At 42.7% G+C, this 19,255-nt stretch overlaps 1 protein-coding gene across 3 annotated transcripts in view; it reads right to left on the bottom strand.

Annotated features, from left to right (window-relative positions):
- Window positions 1-19,255, bottom strand: part of SLC22A23 (solute carrier family 22 member 23) — a 112,933-nt gene that overhangs the window by 37,070 nt on the left and 56,608 nt on the right. For all 3 annotated transcript variants that reach the window (XM_081873044.1, XM_081873042.1, XM_081873043.1), the window contains exon 4: window positions 5,999-6,167. In XM_081873044.1, coding sequence (XP_081729170.1) covers window positions 5,999-6,167 — 169 coding nt within the window. The remainder of the gene's footprint in view (window positions 1-5,998; window positions 6,168-19,255) is intronic.

Below are 19,255 nucleotides of genomic sequence, written 5' to 3'. Positions count from 1 at the left end.
TGGGGAACCTATGTTCCTCCAGTTGTTGTTGGACTCCAAAACCCACCAGTCCCAGCCAGCAGGGTCAATGGTCTGGGTGATGTGAGTTGTAGTCCAATAAGGAGGACCACCCTTAAGCTAAACTGGATATCCAACTAGTGATGCCTCTGCTAGTACAATAATGAAGCTGAGATGCACATTTCCTGCATGAAATCAGACACTCTCAGGGAAGTTTGCTGTACTTTATTTTAAGCCAAGGAACCAATATTTGAGCTTTGATGCATGTGGCATCAGAACCAGTTCCAATGCTGAGAGTGCTTTTGGCATTATTCAAGTGGGGAACGATAGCATGGAAGAATAAGTACCGGTAATCAGTGTAGATTTTTCAGACCAAAGAGGTGAGACAGATGCCACCAAAGAGGTTAGGAATATCAGTGGCCATGATTTACACCACAGACAAAACTCTCTTTCCCAAAGAGAGCCCTGGGAACTCTAGGCTGGGAGTGGAGGAAGAGGACTAGAGGTAGCTAACCAAGTTTTTAAGCACCTTGACCAAAAACAGTAACATCCAGGATTCTTGGGTTTGGGGGACATCACAATAGTTAAAGGTAAAGGTAAAGGGACCCCTGACCATTAGGTCCAGTCGTGACCGACTCTGGGGTTGTGGTGCTCATCTCACTTTATTGGCCGAGGGAGTCGGCGTACAACTTCCGGGTCATGTGGGCAGCATGACTAAGCCGCTTCTGGCGAACCAGAGCAGCGCACGGAAACGCCATTTACCTTCCCGCCGGAGCAGTACCTATTTATCTACTTGCACTTTGACATGCTTTCAAACTGCTAGGTTGGCAGGAGCAGGGACCGAGCATCGGGAGCGCACCCCATCGTGGGGATTCGAACTGCCAACCTTCTGATCGGCAAGTCCTAGGCTCTGTGGTTTAACCCACAGCGCCACCTGCGTCCCTTCACAATAGTTAGATTGGCATAAAACCAAAATAAATATGTAGATGTGGCCAGTGTGTATTCTAAAATTGTCTCCGTAGATTTCCTAAGCTGAAATACCCACTGCTTGGATAGTGTGCATTTGCAAAATCTCTATGTGCAGCCACACACCTGCATCCAGAAATGACAATAAATAAATAAATAAATAAGTAAGTAAGTAAGTAAATAAATAAATAAATAAATCCATCCTTATCCATGGAGACTTCTTGCTTTTATAGACTGATGCCAGAATACTCTATTTGGCCAGTCTTATGAGTGGAGGAAACTCCTGGAGATATACCCCTGTAAGTCAATTTTATCTCTTTCTTGACCTCCCAGATTTGCTGATGATCAACATGAGAAGAGAAGCGAGGGATATATGCTCTTTTAACTTTGTTATCAGCAGCAGCAGCAAGACATGGCAATAGAAACCCAATGGAGAGTGCTGACCTGACATAAACATACAGGAGAATTGGAATGAAGAATATGCAATGCAAATGGGAAGAGAAATGCAGATAAAGAAAGGAAAATGTGCTTTGAATACACAAAATCATCAGGTACCTCTACTTTAGAAAATTGCAAGCTGGAGCCATACTAAAATTACTTTGATTCCCTGCCCCCAATCCTTTTCACAAGGAACAAACAGGTACCTCCCCCAGCAATCTCAACAGATATTCTTATCTTTTAGCTGTTATCTTTAAGGGCAGAATTTGTTGATTCACTCCAGAAGTAACAGTGATGGGGGATGCAGATGAAGGGGAAGGGGCATTCAGTACATGCCATATTATTATTCCAGGTGTGTGTGTGTGTATGTGTGTGTGTGTGAAATCTAAAGGGGTAATAGGCACACTAACATATTGTTTCTAAAGTACGGTCATTTTTACATTTCCTTTTAAAAAAAAGATATAAAAGCCATACTAAATCTGGGTTGCAACTTCTTTCTGAGATAAATGCTACCAAGTAATTCTGTAGCAGCCAATATAGCCGTTGTAAGCTTCCTTGTTTTTGTTATTTGAACTCCAAATAACATTAAACCGTTTGCTTACTGGATTGATCTTTCCTCCAAAATAATCAAGGATGATGCCACTGGTAGTTTAAATGCTTTTTCTTTAAAAGATGTAACAAGTTTTGCATCCTCAAGAATTCATCTGTAACTTAAGAGAATTGTTTTCTCTAAAAGTATCAATAAAAAAATCCATCTGCAACAATATGCGTAAAGAGTTAATGTTTCACTGGCAACTGTTTTATATTTTTATGTTGTGAACCACCCTGAGATCTACAGCTGACAGGTGGTATAGAAATTTTGATAATAATCGGGGGCGACCAGATGGCGCATTGGAAGATGGCCGACAATAACATCTCTCCGACCCACACGAGGTAATTAAGAGGCTGCTATGGGAAGTATGCAGTCTTCCCCCCCCCAAGGATATGGGGGGGACTGCCTTGCCAGCGGTGGCCACAATGCACCCCCAGATTCGAGAGAAGGGGGTGCGGCGGTCACTTGGCTCAGCCCTCGGTGTGGTCGGCTCTTCCCGGACGCCGTCTCCAATCTGCGCGTGCTGGTTTGCTTTAACATGAAAATATAATTGGGAGACTTCCGGGTTGGCACCTCCGGTAATGGCGGAATTCCTTGTGGGAATCTGGGTCTGGCCGCCACGGCAAAGGCAGAGACCTGCAAAAAATCACAAGCGGGAGAAGCCTGTGAACGTGGGATTCGGCGGGCACCTTTTTCGCCTCCCCTACTTGCGGGGAAACCCGGTTTCGGGGGTCCGGAGCGACGTGGGGTGAGTGGCACAGTGCTTCGAATCATCTGCTTCTTCCACGGAGCGAAGCCGCAGAGCTGTTGCCGGAGAGCGCTGACTTTTTCCTGTGGACAATTTGAATCTAAAGTAACTTCCTGTGAGTAGAGCTGAAGCGGGAGAATTGGATTTCTAAACGTTTAATTTGGTATCGTAACAGGGAGGTTCAATACAGGAAGTCCGCCTTCCCCCTTTGTAAATAGAATGAAGCAATGAGGCTGCAAGCTGAAGTCTTGGAAAGCCTATTGTAAAGGACTAAATTTCCATCAGTAAAGAATATTAAACCCCCCCTTGGAGGCAGGAGAAGAGGGGGGGGCGAGTTGTGATCTGAATAAGCCTGCAGGAGAGAGCGAAGAGAGTTAAAATACCGCCGCTCAGACCCTGGAAATGGGCTGCTAGCAGGACTGACATTTTTTGGAACGTTCACTGACAGAGATCGTTCGTTGACAGCTAGCTAATAAGAGAAATACATTGTTTCTACTGTCTCTGTCTGCTTTTAAAAAAGGAGTAAACGTAACTGAAAATTGAAACTAACTTCATTGCTTGAGCTGTGTTTTTTAAAAAAGGACATTATTGACTAACTTAAATGGAAATTGTTTCCCTCTAGAGGAAGCCATTGAAACTGTTACAAGAGCTGGGCCGGGGAATTTCCAGCTGCAAGATAAAAAACTGTGAGACTTTGAGACTGACCTTGAATCGGTAAAGTGTTATGGTTAATGGAAAGGAAAAAAACTGACCAGTCAATTCTTGAAAAAACATTAAGGTTTGGGAGGACTTGGCAGCAATCTAGGAGAGCCTCAACATCAGGCTCCCCTGCTTCTTCTACTACTGTTTTTGTACCAGTATATTCAAAATCAAGAGGAATGTCGATAGAAGAGGCCTTAGCGGTTGCATTAAATAAGATAAGTGATTCACTGGAACAGCTTAACAAGAAAGTAGACGTGACAAATGCGAAAGTGGAAGCTGCAACTACTAAAATCGATTTAAATACAGAAAGTATAAATAATTTGGGACAAAAGGTGAATATCAATACAGAAACCATCCAGAAATTGATCCAGGAATCTACTTTGACATGGCAGACTGCGGAGGAAGCTAGAGAGAAAGCCGTTGCTGCTGAATGTAATGTAACACAATTGGAGAGAGAGAGAGTCCCAGCCTTGCAGAGGCAACTGGATGACCATAGGTCGACGCTTGCTATGATTGAGCTTAAAGAAAAACAAATGAATTTGAGGATCAGACCCTACTTGAGTTGGAGAAGGAAAGTATGATAGATTTCCTCACACAGGAATTTGCTGATTTTTGGGACTTGGACTTGGGTCAAGAAGAGATTAAAACTGTGAGGGCCTTCAGACTGGGAAGAGGAGGGAAAAGGGAGATGTTAAAGCACATACATCAAGCAAAGGTCGGGAGATAAGACTGCTGATTAATGGATTTCTGGGATCGGAGCGGCGGGCGAAGACAAATAAATCAGGAGATGAAGCGCCATTAAGAGATGGGTATGTCTGGAGCTAAGAAGGTGGGGTGGAGGAAAAAACTTTTCTTCTTTGTCTTATATGAGTATAAATAACTCTCCACCCCAAAGAAAAAAGAACCGCCGTATTTTACTACACAAGCAGGAATTTAAAAACTGTGTGGGATGAATTAATGATGAATGAAGAGAGGATTGGTAAAGATCGGAGAATGGAAAAAATTTATGACGCAGTTTTAAAATGGCGTCTCGCAAGACAGGCTTGTTTAAGAAAGACGGGGGGAGGGGAACCAGGACTGTTTGAAAGTGAACGATGTTTGGAATTTGATCTTTAACCTGGCAGAGCCCTCTAGGAGATATTTTACAAGCCTGGGACAACTAATGGGCAGACGGAAGATAAATTTTCGAAGGAGGAGTGAAATGGCGGCTGTCCCTATGAGATATGACTTGTGGAGTGCGTAAAACCCACGCAGACGATGTTTGTTCTTAACCTGCCTGTGAAGATTATCAGAGATCGCAAAGAAAGGAATATATGACAACAACAAGAAGATGAAGAAAGTAAAAAAAGAGACTATCTGGATAGAACTGGATAGAACTGTTTAATTAAAGCAGTAATAGAAGTGATGTTTGAATTCTCATCTGGAACTTGATGTATGGGTACCCCCAACAAAATTGAAAAATTTGGCTGTTTAATTTGGAATCAATGTGATTTGAAATAATGTGATATGATTGGCCTGTTAATAAAAATTATGTTTTTTTTTAAAAAAAGAAATTTTGATAATAATTAACAACAAGTCAAACTTTTGATAATGTTTATTGGAAACCAGGGGGGTGGGGAACACACAGTTTTCTAGCATATGTTACATTGCCTGTGGCCAATATAATGTGACCAATGTAACACATGGCAATTACTGTATTTTTCTGTGTATAAGACTAGGTTTCCCCCCTAAAAAATAATGTCCAACATTTGGGGGTGTCTTATACACAGATAGATCTCTCCCCCCCATTTTCTTAAATTGGAGTCCCCAAAAAGCCTTATACATGGGGGCATCTTATAGACAGAAAAATATGGCAACTGGTAGGCACCCACAAATAAATGCCTCCAAAGCACTTTACAGGGGGCGCTTGGGTTGGGAATGTGATTCGTGTGGGAGGCACGTTCGCAACCTGCAGCGTTTGCAACCTGCAGCGCCGTGTCTGCGCATGTGTGGGTTGCGATTCAGCACTTATGCACATGCGCAAAGCATGATTTAGTGTTTCTGTGCATGTGCGAGCGCTGAAACCCGGAAGTAACCTGTTCTGGTACTTCCATGTTCGGTGCAGTGCGCAACCTGAAAACACACAACCTGGAGTGTCTGTAACCCACGGTATGACTACTGTGCATTCATAAGTTGCAGGTCACATCAGGCCCATGTGGCAAATATACGGTCTCAATCCCATGTCTGCTGAGATAAAGGAAGGTGCAAGGGATAGGGGGCATTCACAAAGGAGACTCCATAAACAGAACATCCTCTCTGCCAGCTGATTCCCTTCCCACTAAGTCTGTCTCACTCATGCCTCATTTTGGAGCCTCTCCTGCCATTTGCAAGGGAGAAGCTGCAGTTAGGAAAAGGGTTAAGCACCTACTCCTGCCTGGTAATTATCCTACACAAATGTCCTGAGTCACCACATTAGTAGTACAAGGGAACCGTGGCATTGGGAACCCATGTTTGGCCCAACATGTCCAGCTTTATCAGTAAATATTTCTGAAAAATGAGAAACGGCAAATACTTACAACCAGTACAACAACATCAGCAGGAAGGGGCAGATGATGACAGCTTGGAGAACTTGCCAGTCCCGGCAGAGGGCAGCCAAACCCGGCATGAGGAACTGCCCCGCCATTGCTACAAAACTCGCCACCATCGTTATCATGAAACGGTGACCAGGAGGACAGAGTTCTATTCCTGAAAAAAAGAGAGAGAAAAAGAGTTGAGAGTGTAATAAGTAATGATGAAGGGGGAAAGGATTCAAGTAAGTTAAGCAGAGACTTGACAACCATATGTCAGGAGTGCTCTGATGGTGTTTCCTGCTTGGCAGGGGGTTGGACTCGATGGTCCTTGTGGTCTCTTCCAACTCTATGATTCTATGATTCTAAGTTCTCTTTGGAATTGCTGTTCTTGGTTGCTTATGAAACTTCAGATGATAATAATAATAATCCTGTGGATTATTTAACAGGGCACACACCTCGTAAGACATTAGAAAATACATATATATCATTCCACAAGTATGGTTCAAAATAGTCATGCAAACCATTGCCATGTCTACATTAACAACAGTCCTCTATTTCATTAGTTCTCTCCCAACAATCATATACTTAAATATACTGTATTAGCCCAAATATAAGCCACGCCTGAATATAAGCCTTTAAAATTGGAGGGGGGAGAACCCCCCCGAATATAAGCCACACCCTTCCTCGCTGTTCCTGGCTGCATACTGGGGGTGGGGGCGGTGGGAGGGGGAAGCTGTGCTGCATTGCCAGTGGCCTTTCCCCTTCCTTGCTCTCTCCCTTCCCGGCCTTGGGGGAGAGGACTGGGGACTACTCATGGGGCAGGCCCCACTTTGCCGCGCTCCTGGCACTGTTTGCCCCATGCTCCTGGCTACATACTGTAAGGTAGCACTTTATCTTTTCATGGTTGGAATTCGGGGGGGGGGGAGTGAGGTTTATATTCAGGCCAATATGGTACATCCACTGTGTGAGAAGGGTTTTTCATTTTCTCCACAAACCACAGAACAGAACCTAAAGTTAGGAAGATTACACACCTGAGGGGATGGCATGGTGCCTAGTTTCTCAGCAATTAAAACAGAAAAGGGAGTAACTTAAACCTGCTTGTGTTTAATGTGGTTCCATTATTCACTGCAAATAAATGCAAATAAATGCAATCCAATGAAAGCAAGTCGTGACTAAATGCTACTGTATACCGTTTGACCCTCTGGTACAACCACATTGAACTGAATGGGACTTAGCTGAGTAGATACATATGGGATTGTACTGTAAATCCCATCAAAACTAGTTAAACGCAACAACTAACTCATTGTTTTCAATGGGACTTAGGTTATGACTAACTATATTTGCATCCATTTGCACTAGAACCAGAGGCAAATATTTATTCGTTTGTAGCCATCACAGAAAATGAAAGTTTGCTTTAAACTGCGAAATATCCATTTGAACACAGTGAGGTCACAATAAAGTCCTTGATGACCTGTCCCACTGGCACAGTGAATGGCTGAACTAGATTAAAATTGGTTTATTTACAAGACGTTTCTAAAACCAGGTCACAGACACAAATCCAGACAGTTGCTCTGGATGTTATCAGTCAGGCTGCATTATTATTTCCCTGCAATGAGCACAACTTTTGAGTTAGCTTATCTGCATTTATCCCTGGCGAAATTTAAGCAGAAGACATACTCATGCAGTCCCCTTTGTTGCCAGCAGGACCCAAAAGAGAACCAGAGCAGTGCAATAAACAAAGCAGAATACACAGGCATGTACCTAAGGGAGCTCGTGGAAAATCACTCGCAGATTCCACAGTGACTCCAATTTTTCACAAGCTTCTCTGAAGTTTCTCCACTTTTTAAGTGGTGGTGACAACCACCATATCTTCTCCACCTTGATCACCAAAATACCTCCCCAAACTCACAAGGGAGTCAGCCAGTTAAATCCCTCCCCCTAGAGAGAGAATTTCAATTGCCAAGAGAGAAGAATGAAAGACAAGTCACTTCATTTGGGAGGGCAGAGTTAATTGGTTCTGAAATCAGGCTATTCAGGGGGTAGGTAGGAGTTTGATTCAAGGGTTTAGAGGCAGCTCTTGCTCTATGCTCCTACCTGTGTGAAGGGGAGTTTGATTCCTCCCTGTCGCTTGCTGTGTCTCTACCACTATCACCTCCAGGGGCTATTGGGTCCACCAGGTTTGTTTTCAAATTGTGGCCATTATGAAATGCACTGCATCTGTTGACCCCATGGCATGTATTGGAATGAAAAGTTAACGTTGGAAATACGTCGTGGCACACTCACATTACATCTCCAGGTGCACACATAAAATGCTTTATATGGGCATAACTTTAAAAGTGCATCTGTAAAACAGCCGTACCTGCAGAACTACCTTGCTAAATAAATCCACACAAGTTACTAGTCCATGGCATTTTCCCTCCCAAGGCCAGTTGCCTGGCGCACGAATTCAACTTCTTTGTGTCACAACATTCAGAATGTTTCCTTGCCTTGTTGCAAGCAGGTGTTTACAAGCCCAAAAAAGTAAAATAAAACCAAACACGAAACATTTTGGTAATGCTCCCAGTTTCTGTTTCAGCAGGACCTTAGTTATAAGGGCAAAAATGTTGATAGAAAGAAGTGGTCCTTTTTAGACAGCGGCATGTTTAATTTAGTAATAGCCTAGCATGGTGGAAGAAGCAGAGGTCGCACAAGCTATGAAATCCGCATGGCAATTTGGTGTTCCTTCAACAATAAGTGTCACTCCCCATCAGTCCTCCTCTGCGTATTTCAATTACTGTCACTTTCTGTTCCAGCGAGTTGCACACGGAAAGAAAAGAGAAAGGGACACATATGCCTTCAGCCAGATGGCATGCTTTTCACCACCATCATCAACCTGTTTCAGGTCTGTTAAGCATTTCCAAACCATCTTTGAATGAGAGATTGCCTCTCGCCTGCTGGTGGGGCTATAAAAAAAATTGTGACAGCTAGTGTCTCTGGGCATCAAGTCTATTCAAGAAGCAAGTGCACTTACGGGATAAGTTTTAATAGGTTTCTGGCTCAAACTCCCCCAATAGGATTACTAATTTGCTGGCAAACATGAGACAAGAGGGGTTGATTCTGCTGTAAAATATTCAGCCTGCAACCAGATTCCCACCATATGTTGTCAGATTCCATCAGCCCCGATTCCATTGGCCATGCTGACCAAGGCTGGTGACAGTTTCAGGGCAACAATATCTGAAGGGTACTAAGAGAAGGCTGAAGTAAGGTTTGTTGAATCGTAGAATTGTACAGTTGGGAAAGGACCCTGAGGGCTATCTAGTCCAACCCCTTGCAATGCAAGAATCTCAACATGTGGTCCCCCATCCAATTTGAAACCATACTGGACCCTGCTTAGCTTTGCAAATGTGCTAGCAGTTTCATCGCAGATGCTCTATCACTGAGCTATGGCCCTTCCCCAAATGACAATGGAGATCAACACCATTTTGGTAATTTACTAACAAGCCCCTCTTGGCCTAGGGTCTGTGATTTTCACAACACGTCATTGGTACAGCTGACTAATTTCCCCATAAAATTTTGTCAGCTAAAGGGGCCCTTCCAAGTGGCCTGGCCTAGGACCCATCATTTTTCAATATATGGTGTTTGTTTTGATCATAATGCTGATGAAAGGTGGGGGGGGGGGAAATCATTAAGTGATCCACCACAACCCTCAGCGATTTTCAAGAGGTCTGTGGTGGAAAAGCGTTTCCCTGCTCTGATGTGCACCCACAGACAATAAACATACAGTACAGCTATACATGATAGTAAAGATACATAATGAGGACATAGTTACAGGTAATACCAGCTGAATTGGAAGGGATGAAGGTAATCTGTAACCAAAGAAATGGAATGGAGGTTTAAGTTTTCCCCTCATACATCCTTTCCCATTAAAACCTCTCCCCCACCCCCTCATCCGAATCTGCTATCTGACACATGGGGTAAAAATGAAGGAACCTCTATAAGGAAGGGAAAGCAAAAAACAAGACCCCACTACTGCAGCACAGACTAGTTTTGAAATGTATGAAAGAAATTGGTTGGTATTCATCAATTTCCATGAAAACAAAGGAGAGAGAGAGAGAGTATATGCATACGTGTACATGTGTGCACACAGACAATTTGATTTTTCCTTTGGGGATGGCTAGCTGACAGTGGTAATGTGTTTTCTTTAGCAAACGCTAATCCCCCCCTCCCCAAAAAAATAACATTACAAATAGTGCAAAACACTGCCAATAAGAAATGAATAATAGAAATGGAAAGATCGAAATTATTCAGCTCCATGTCTTGTATTCTGAAAATGGTATCAGAAGCTGTATCTGATCATATGGAACGAATAACTGGGATGAGGCATATGACTTCAATTGCAGACTTGCTTCACATATCAAGGCATTGTGCTTGAGCTGAAGAGACTGATCCACTCCTGTGCAGCTGATGGCATCAAGCTGTCTAGATGAATTACTAAACACTCATTTAAGCATACACGGCTCAAGACGAGTTCACATTTGACCACCTTGCAGGTGCAATTATTTCTTCAGAAGGTCCTTGAATGTGTCGGAATAAGTGTGTGCTGAAAAGGCAAGAGAATACTGGCATCCTGACAGCATAAATATTGCCTGTTGCCTTCTGTGTGCACTCACCTTTGTTCTGTCCGATTACGTCAATGCTAATAGGCGAAGACAAAAATGCTGCAGTAGTGCAGAGTTAAGAACAGGCATAGGCAATCTCCGGCCCTCCAGATGTTTGGGACTACAATTCCCATCATCCCTGACCACTGGCCCTGTTAGCTAGGGATGATGGGAATTGTAGTCCCAAACATCTGGAGGGCCGGAGTTTGCCTATGCCTGGTTAAGAACATAAGAAGGACCCAGCTGGATCAGATCAAAGGCCTATCTAGTCCAGCATTTTTTCCTCACAACAGACAAGCAGATGCTGATGAGAAATCCACAAGCAGGACACGAGTGCAACAGAGATTTCCCCACTAAACTTTCCCAGAAACTGGTATTCAGAAGCCACATAATATAGCCACAATCACTAGTAACCACTGACAGACTTATCCTTCAGTTCATAATGAAGTATTTGTACACCGGTGGGTTAAAGCCTTGTGGCACTAGAAATCTCTGGTTTGAGGAGGTAAATATGTACAAAGGGGTTGAGCTTAGTTTCAAATGGCAAAGAAGCCCCAGGGCTTAGCTATAGACAGCTGTCAATAGGGAGGCAGCATCTGGGAGCTGGAAACCAGGAGGCAAGAGTTGCACTGGGAAGTTAGAACCAAAGGCTGAGCCAAAAACACACACCAGAGCAAGGAAGAGTGTTAGAATAATAGAATCAAAGGGTTGGAAGGGACCATGAGGGTCATCTAGTCCAACCCCCTGCAATGCAGTAATCTTTTCCCAACATGGGGCTCAAACTCATGAGATTAAGAGTCTCATGCCATACCGGCTGAGCTATATTGTTTTTCATCATGCAAAAGTCTTTTATAGAAAGCTATGGTTTTCCCAGTAGTGATGTATGGAAGTGAGAGCTGGACCATAAAGAAGGCTGATCGCCGAAGAATTGATACTTTTGAATTATGGTGCTGAAGGAGACTCTTGAGAGTCCAATGGACTGCAAAAAGATCAAACCCAACCATTCTTAAGGAAATCAGCCCTGAGTGCTCACTGGAAGGACAGATCCTGAAGCCGAGGTGCCAATACTTTGGCCACCTCATGAGAAGAGAAGACTCCCTGGAAAAGACCCTGATGTTGGGAAAGATTGAGGGCACAAGGAGAAGAGGATGACAGAGGACGAGATGGTTGGACAGTGTTCTCGAAGCTACCAGCACGAGTTTGACCAAACTGCGGGAGGCAGTGGAAGACAGGAGTGCCTGGCGTGCTCAGGTCCATGGGGTCACGAAGAGTCGGACATGACTAAATGACTAAACAGTAACAATCTAGAACTACCCAATAGTCAATCTGGGTGGTTGGGGCTAGAGCCTGAAAATACTTCGCTGACAGGAAGTGGTTCCAAACCACCACATGTGAGCCTAAGGTTCCTGGTTTTCCAAGCTCCAGTGACTCTTGACAGGAAATAATGTTTGCTAATACCTGGGCAGCAATGGCAACAGCAACTCTGCCATGGTTTCAAAATGGGCCATGCTCTTGTGGGTTTGATTGTCTGCAAGTAGCCTTTGCTGTGCAAATGCCACAGGGAGTCCACGAAATCGGGAAGAAAATAAGTAAATAATATGGGAGGGTGCCGGCTGCTTTCCATCACTGAACTATGCAAGCTACCCAAGTAGCAACCAACTCTATGCATATGTTCAAGGAACCTGTGGATTTCGGTTTTTTTAAGGAATCTGTGGGAGCATCAAGAGGGATGCATGCCTTCTCCACCTGCTGCACCCCCAGTCTTCCCACATTGAGTAGAAAGGTCTGAAGGGAACCTTCCCTTACAACTAGAAACCCTCATGTTGTGGAGTTTCTGGCTGCAGGGAGGCTTCCAAGAGCATTCAGCCAAGCTTACTTAGAAGACACCTTCAATGAATGGAGGTTGAGGGTGGGCTCAGGGTTGGTGGGAGCATGACTGTTACTACTGCACCTGATTCCCTTCCATATTCTAGGAGTGAAATAACAGGACAGTAGGAATGATGTCATAATCACAACCATATCTCTGTTCAATATGGAGTTTTGTGGGAGAGCCACGTGAAAGCAGGTAATAATAAATGGGTTTTCTAAAAACAATATCTTGTTTACACAACCAATTATCCCAAGTCACTAGCTCCATAATCTTCCTCAATATAATTTGATTATGCATTCACAGAGTGTTGATCAGAAGAGAGCTGAAAGCAATAGGAGCATTCAGGATAATTACAGGCTCTTGATTTGGCTTTTGTTTTGTCTCGGCAAAACTAGCACTGGAAACAGCAGCAGAGTCATTTTCCCAGGGATACAGAGTTGGGGCATCTGAGAATGGAATATATAGTGATTTGCAAAAATCTCACTATAGGTCATGATGCTTTGCTTGCTGTGGTCTTTGCACCAGCTCCCAGTGCCAAAATCACTGTTCTGTTTAAAGCGACAACTTCCCATTTATCTTCTTCCCCAGATATATGTAACTACAGGTTGGGCATATTCAAGGTTTCGCTAACTATAAACTATGAACACACCAGGCCAGTGCCACATGTACCCTAGCAAATCCCCCAGAATCCTTTGCAGTAGTTATGCTGTGAAAAGGGCTCTATTAAAGGTAGCATATTTCAAAAGTCCTGCCTATGAAAAGGAGACAGAAGACATTCAATTATAATTTAACTTTCTCATAAAAGTGATGACAACTGGCTTTGCAAATAATATAGGTCCATAGCTATTAATATAAAATAAGGAATTCTTAGGTGAGGCATGAGCTGCAAGGGAAAGTGAACTTCTCATTAGTCCAAAGGGTATATACACACATGCATTGGTTTTGAACAAGCTGATGGACATCTTACGGATTATATACTGCTCTACTTGTTACAGTGTTTGATATTACTAAAGGAAAAAGAGGGCATCCTTTCCCACTTACACCCACCTTTTCACTTTCCTAAATATATCTCTTGTGGACTTTATAAATCATTATGTAGGCTTCCTCCATGTCTTTAATCTGCCTCTCCTCTGACCTGTGACAGACCTAGTTCACGTTGAGATGGTAAGCCAGTGCCTGGGGCCTGAACCACTTTGGGCTGCATGTAAGAACTTGCATAAAATAATTTTTTCTCCATAAAAATAGGGGAAAATATATACGTCCACATAGAAAACTTGCTGTCTGGAAGAAGAATTGCAGCCTAACCTCCTTACTGACAGGATAATGCAGGGATTTATTTAAATTAAACTTTAAGGAAAGCTCTCTCTACAGCAAAGTTTGACAATCCCTCTCGACATACACACTGTAAATGCTTTGGCAGGTGGAAAGAGGCTACAAAAAATCCCAAGATAACTGACGGCGGATAGGCTTCCAGATTCAATCTGTCAGTCACACATACAGAGCTCAGACTACACATGGCATTTCGAAAGAGAAAATGCCAGCAAACTAGCCAATGCCAGCCATATTCAGAGTCAACCAATTGAAACTAATAACATGACTAAGTCGGGCCCATTATTTTCATTGGGTCTACCCTGCATAAAACTTAAATTGGATATAACCCATGCTCTCTAGAGACTTCTGAAGGTAACTCTGAAGGCATCCGCAGAAAGCCAGCTCCAACTCTTTGTGTAACAAGACATCTCGAACACTCCCCACCCTCTGGCTCCTTCCTCACCCACACCTTCATTTGGAATGTCCTCGCCATTCCCCTTCTTGCCCTTTGCATTCTTAACAAAGTATTAAGTAGTGTGCAGGTGATGTCTTAGATTAGTCACCCTAAGGGAATATGAGCTACAGAGGATTAATTCCTCAAGCTTAGTGTCCAGGGTTTTCTTTTGTTTTTTATCAACTGCAGCATATCCTATGTGGATCCAGTGCTTAGGCCATCAAGCCAGAGTGGATTTCCAGACCCCACTTTTTCCCCTGATGTAGAAAAGTCAGTAGATAACAAATGGACATCATGAGCCCTATCCAACTCCCTCTGACTTTAGCTGCTCTTCTGACAAAAGAAGTCTGTACTGTGGTGGCTGTATCAGCACAGAATCATTGAATTGTAGAGTTGCAAGGTATGCGGGTGGCACTGTGGGTTAAACCACAGAGCCTAGAGCTTGCTGATCAGAAGGTCGGTGGTTCGAATCCCCGCGATGGGGTGAGCTCCCATTGCTCCGTCCCTGCTCCTGCCAACCTAACAGTTCAAAAGACATCAAAGTGCAAGTAGATAAATAGGTACCGCTCCAGCAAGAAGGTAAACGGCATTTCCGTGCGCTGCTCTGGTTCGCCAGAAGCGGCTTAGTCATGCTGGCCACATGACCCAGAAGCTGTACGCCGGCTCCCTTGGCCAATAAAGTGAGATGAGCGCCACAGCCCCAGAGTCAGCCACGACTGGACCTAATGGTCAGGGGTCCCTTTACTTTTAAGGGACCCTGAGGGCGTCCAACCTTGTCCAACTCCCTACAATGCAGGCATATGATGCTGTCCCGTCTGGGGATCGAACCTGCAACCTTGGTGTTATCAGCACCATATGGGATCGATGGTCAAAACACAGATGTCTCCTTCTGTGCTTCAGGAGGAGCATGTTCCTTCCTTTACTTTCGTCATTTTTGTAATGATTTCATTAGGAGGCTCAGGGTGGGCTCTTCCCTTCAGCTTTTTCATAATATCTGGATATAGCCTATGCAAACAGCCCCTCAATTTTTGCACCGGTTCACAGTAACCGCACCCTTGTTAACAAGCTCATAAGAATTAGTAGTTCTATAAAACACACACACACATGGTCTGCCCATGTGTCCCAATTTCAGTCATTTGGGGCTTGCTTTTGACTTGAAGTAGTTTCTGTTAGCAAAATTTTGAGAATCTCTAAGCTAGCTTCACCACTGCTCTCAAAAAAACCTCACTGTTAAAGAGTCACAACAACTTAGCCTTGGAAAAGGCACTGCACCCAGAACATTATTCCTTCACTTGGGTTTCTGACTATCCTTCATTTACAGGACCCTTTCTTATTGTACATACAAATGCAGTAGATAAACTCAAAGAATATAGGGACATTTGTTTCTTATCCATATCAGCTCAGTCCTAAGTATGCTTATTCAGTAGTAAAGTTCAATGAAATGAGTTCGATGTAACTTATTTTCATGCAAGTATATATCGGATCATAGTCTCAATTGCACAGGTATAATTTCTCAAGAGTATCTTCTTAAAAAGAAAGGGGAAAAAAGGCCTGCTATATCAAGTTAGCTAAGTACCCAGAGCTGGGAATGTTTTGCAGATCAGGTAACTAAGGAATCTACGGAAGGAAAACTCAGTGTCTCCACAAATAGAGATGTGATGTTCCATGAATATTAATAAAATTTGATGAGAAACAAAGCCATCTGTTTCAGCTTCTATTCTAAATCCAGTTTAGTTTTGATTCCTCACCCATCTGTGAAGGATTCCTCTCCCTCCACAGTCATCTTAACAAAATGCTCTAAAACAAATATCCTGCTGTTAGACCACTAAGAATTTAAATTTATTTAAGGACAACTATGAAAAATGTTGGTCAGAAGTGAAAAAGGATCTAGAAATATGGTCAAATTTGAAGCTTTCCTTGCTAGGCCATATTGCTGCTATAAAAATGAATGTATTGCCAAGAATGTTGTTCTTGTTTCAATCATTGCAAATTTTGGACAAAATGGATTGTTTCAAGAGGTGGCCGAGAGATATCTCTAGATTTGTCTGGCAGGACAAGAAGCCCAGAATAAAATTTTAAATATTAACTGATGCAAAGGAAAGAGGTGGATTTGCCCTGCCAGACCTTAAACTTTACTATGAGTCAGCAGCATTTTGCTGGCTGAAAGAATGGCTGCTTCTTGAGAACACAGACATTTTGGATTTAGAAGGTTTCAATAATGTATTTGGGTGGCATGCATATTTGTGGTATGATAAGGTCAAAGCACATAAAGCATTTAAAAACCATATTGTCAGGAAAGCATTGTTCAATGTCTGGATAAGATATAAAGACTTACTTGAAAATAAAACCCCAAGGTGGTTATCATCAATGGAAGCGAAGGCTCAGAAAAAGCTCAATATGGAGGCCAAATGGCCGAAATATTGGGAGATTTTGGAACAAGAAGGAGATAAATTGAAATTGCAGAGTTTTGAGAAACTAAAAGATAAAGTGCGAGATTGGCTTCATTATCATCAAATAAGGGAGGCTTACAATCTGGACAAGAAAACTGGTTTCCAGGTGGAAAAATCAAAATTAGAAACAGAACTGTTAGATCCCAAAACCAAGACTTTGTCAAGAATGTATAACTTGCTGTTGAAATGGAATACTCAAGATGAAACGGTGAAATCTGCTATGATAAAATGGGCACAGGATGTTGGACATAACATTATGTTTGCTGACTGGGAACAGTTGTGGACCACAGGTATGAAATTTACGGCATGTAATGCCTTACGAGAGAATATTATGAAAATGATATACAGATGGTACATGACACCAGTCAAGCTTGCAAAAATCTATCATTTGCCCGATAATAAATGTTGGAAATGTAAAGAAAATGAAGGTACATTCTTTCACCTTTGGTGGACGTGCCCAAGGATTAAGGCTTTCTGGGAGATGATCTATAATGAAATGAAAAAATGAAATGAAATGAAATGAAAAAAGTATTTAAATATACCTTTCTGAAGAAACCAGAGGCCTTTCTCCTGGGCATGGTCGGCCAATTGGTGTTAAAGAAGGATAGAACTTTCTTTATGTATGCTACAACAGCAGCAAGAATTCTCATTGCAAAGTATTGGAAGACACAAGATTTACCCACCCTGGAAGAATGGCAGATGAAGGTGATGGAATATCACGATTTCTGTTCTTATCCTGAAGCAAAGTTCTTAACCTGAAGCACTATTTCTGGGTTAGCGGAGTCTGTAACCTGAAGCGTATGTAACCCGAGGTACCACTGTACACTGTTGACACTGAATGCTAACACTGATCTGTACTGGAAGCAATGACCATTTCTCTGTCGTGTGCACACAGCTATGAGAGTGCAGAGAATTCTAATTCAGAAAGGGACTAACCAGTTGACAGAATTTTAGCACACCCACAAACTGCAATTTCCTCAGTTCCTGGTGGAGAAGATATGAGCAAAGTTGCAACCTTTTGAGGGTACCCCAGTGGCTTGAAAGGGAAGAGAAACATCTCTGCTCTGTGTGGTGAATTGCTTATGATGTCCATGCCTCCCTGCTGTTGGAGCCTATGTAGCCCAGGAAGACAATGAAGGACTTAGTTTATTTGTGAGGGGAAGAAGTGGCTTTTACATTATATTATATTTAATTTATATTGCTAGATCCTCTGGCTGAAAACAAAAATTGGAAATCAGTGATGTGAAAGGCATAAGCAGACACTATGATTTTGGGAGTATTGTACCTGCTTCTTTATTTCTGCATTTATTATAATATAAATAGTAGTTTATCAGATAGCATCTGTTGCATTAGTTGTGGTTTGAATATTAGTTGAGTACGAATATAATTTATTCAGCATCTTCTCAAATGTTTCTGTTTTAATCACACAGACACATACATCCTTCCATCCACACTGAAAATGACAATTTTGCCCCTCCTTTTGTTTTTTCCCAGAGGAAAAGCTTTGTTACAATTATCTCTAAAATGTTACAAGTTCTGATACTGTTTTAACTAAGCAACACTTTGTAATATTGTTTTTCCTTTGGCCTGTGGCTGACAAACCTGAAGGAGCCTTTTAACATGGTATCTTAGCTTGGCTTGCAGCCAAGATCCCCTGTTTATGAAATACATTGCTGCTAGAAGAGGAAAGGTATACATGGAAGAAGAAGAAAAACATACCAAATGCTCTCTAGATGTAGGATATACAAAAGGACTTTGACTGAAACCTTGTCTGAGAAGACTGTGTTTTGTGATTGTTCCCCAATCATTTTGATTACAGTCTTCCCGAGATGGGAGCTGTCAGTTTATTCGCCTTCCACACCATCTGGTACAATTATGCTCAACCTGCTTCAGGCTTCTCTAGGCTCTATTCCTGTGTGCATGCCGAATCAAAACAGGAATGGGGAGCTCAGCTTGCAGCTGCTCGAATTCCTGGCAACCGAAGCTGGAAAAGCAGAAAGAAGCCTGATCGAGCTGTATCAATGAACAACAGTTCTAGGCTTCATTTGCCACAAGCGACCACTGCTGTGCTGCCCACTGTTATATTAAGTCAAGCAAAACCCACATCCACTGCCAAGTTCTTTCCATTTAAAAAAAGGTAAATATATCTGCAAGAACGTGGACCTCACATCCAAAGAATGAGGCCTGCTAAAAGGTAACGCACAACCAATATGAGCATTTGACAGGGATTTTTTTTAAATTCTTTATTCATATCAGGAGAGATATGTCTACTCAGAAGTAAGTCCCATTAAGATCTGGCTTAATCCCAGATAAGAAGGCATAGAACTGTGGTCCAAGCAGGCCGGCTCTACCATTAGGCAGGGTGAAGCAGCCACCTCAACCAGCTAATTTGGGTTGTCATGAAAGGGCAGCAAATGGCTATTCATTATCATGCTCTTAGTGCCAGGGAAGAGGGAGAGAAACTTGTGAAATTTTCTGCCTCAGACGCCAAAATACCTTGACTAACACCAAGTGCCATATATCCTGATGAGGCCCAGGGTG

This window comes from Podarcis erhardii, assembly GCF_964252035.2.
Source record: "Podarcis erhardii genome assembly, chromosome: 8".
Lineage (NCBI taxonomy): Eukaryota > Metazoa > Chordata > Lepidosauria > Squamata > Lacertidae > Podarcis > Podarcis erhardii.
The sequence above is the reverse complement of the archived record's forward strand: the minus strand, read 5'-3'. Positions and strand labels throughout refer to the sequence as shown.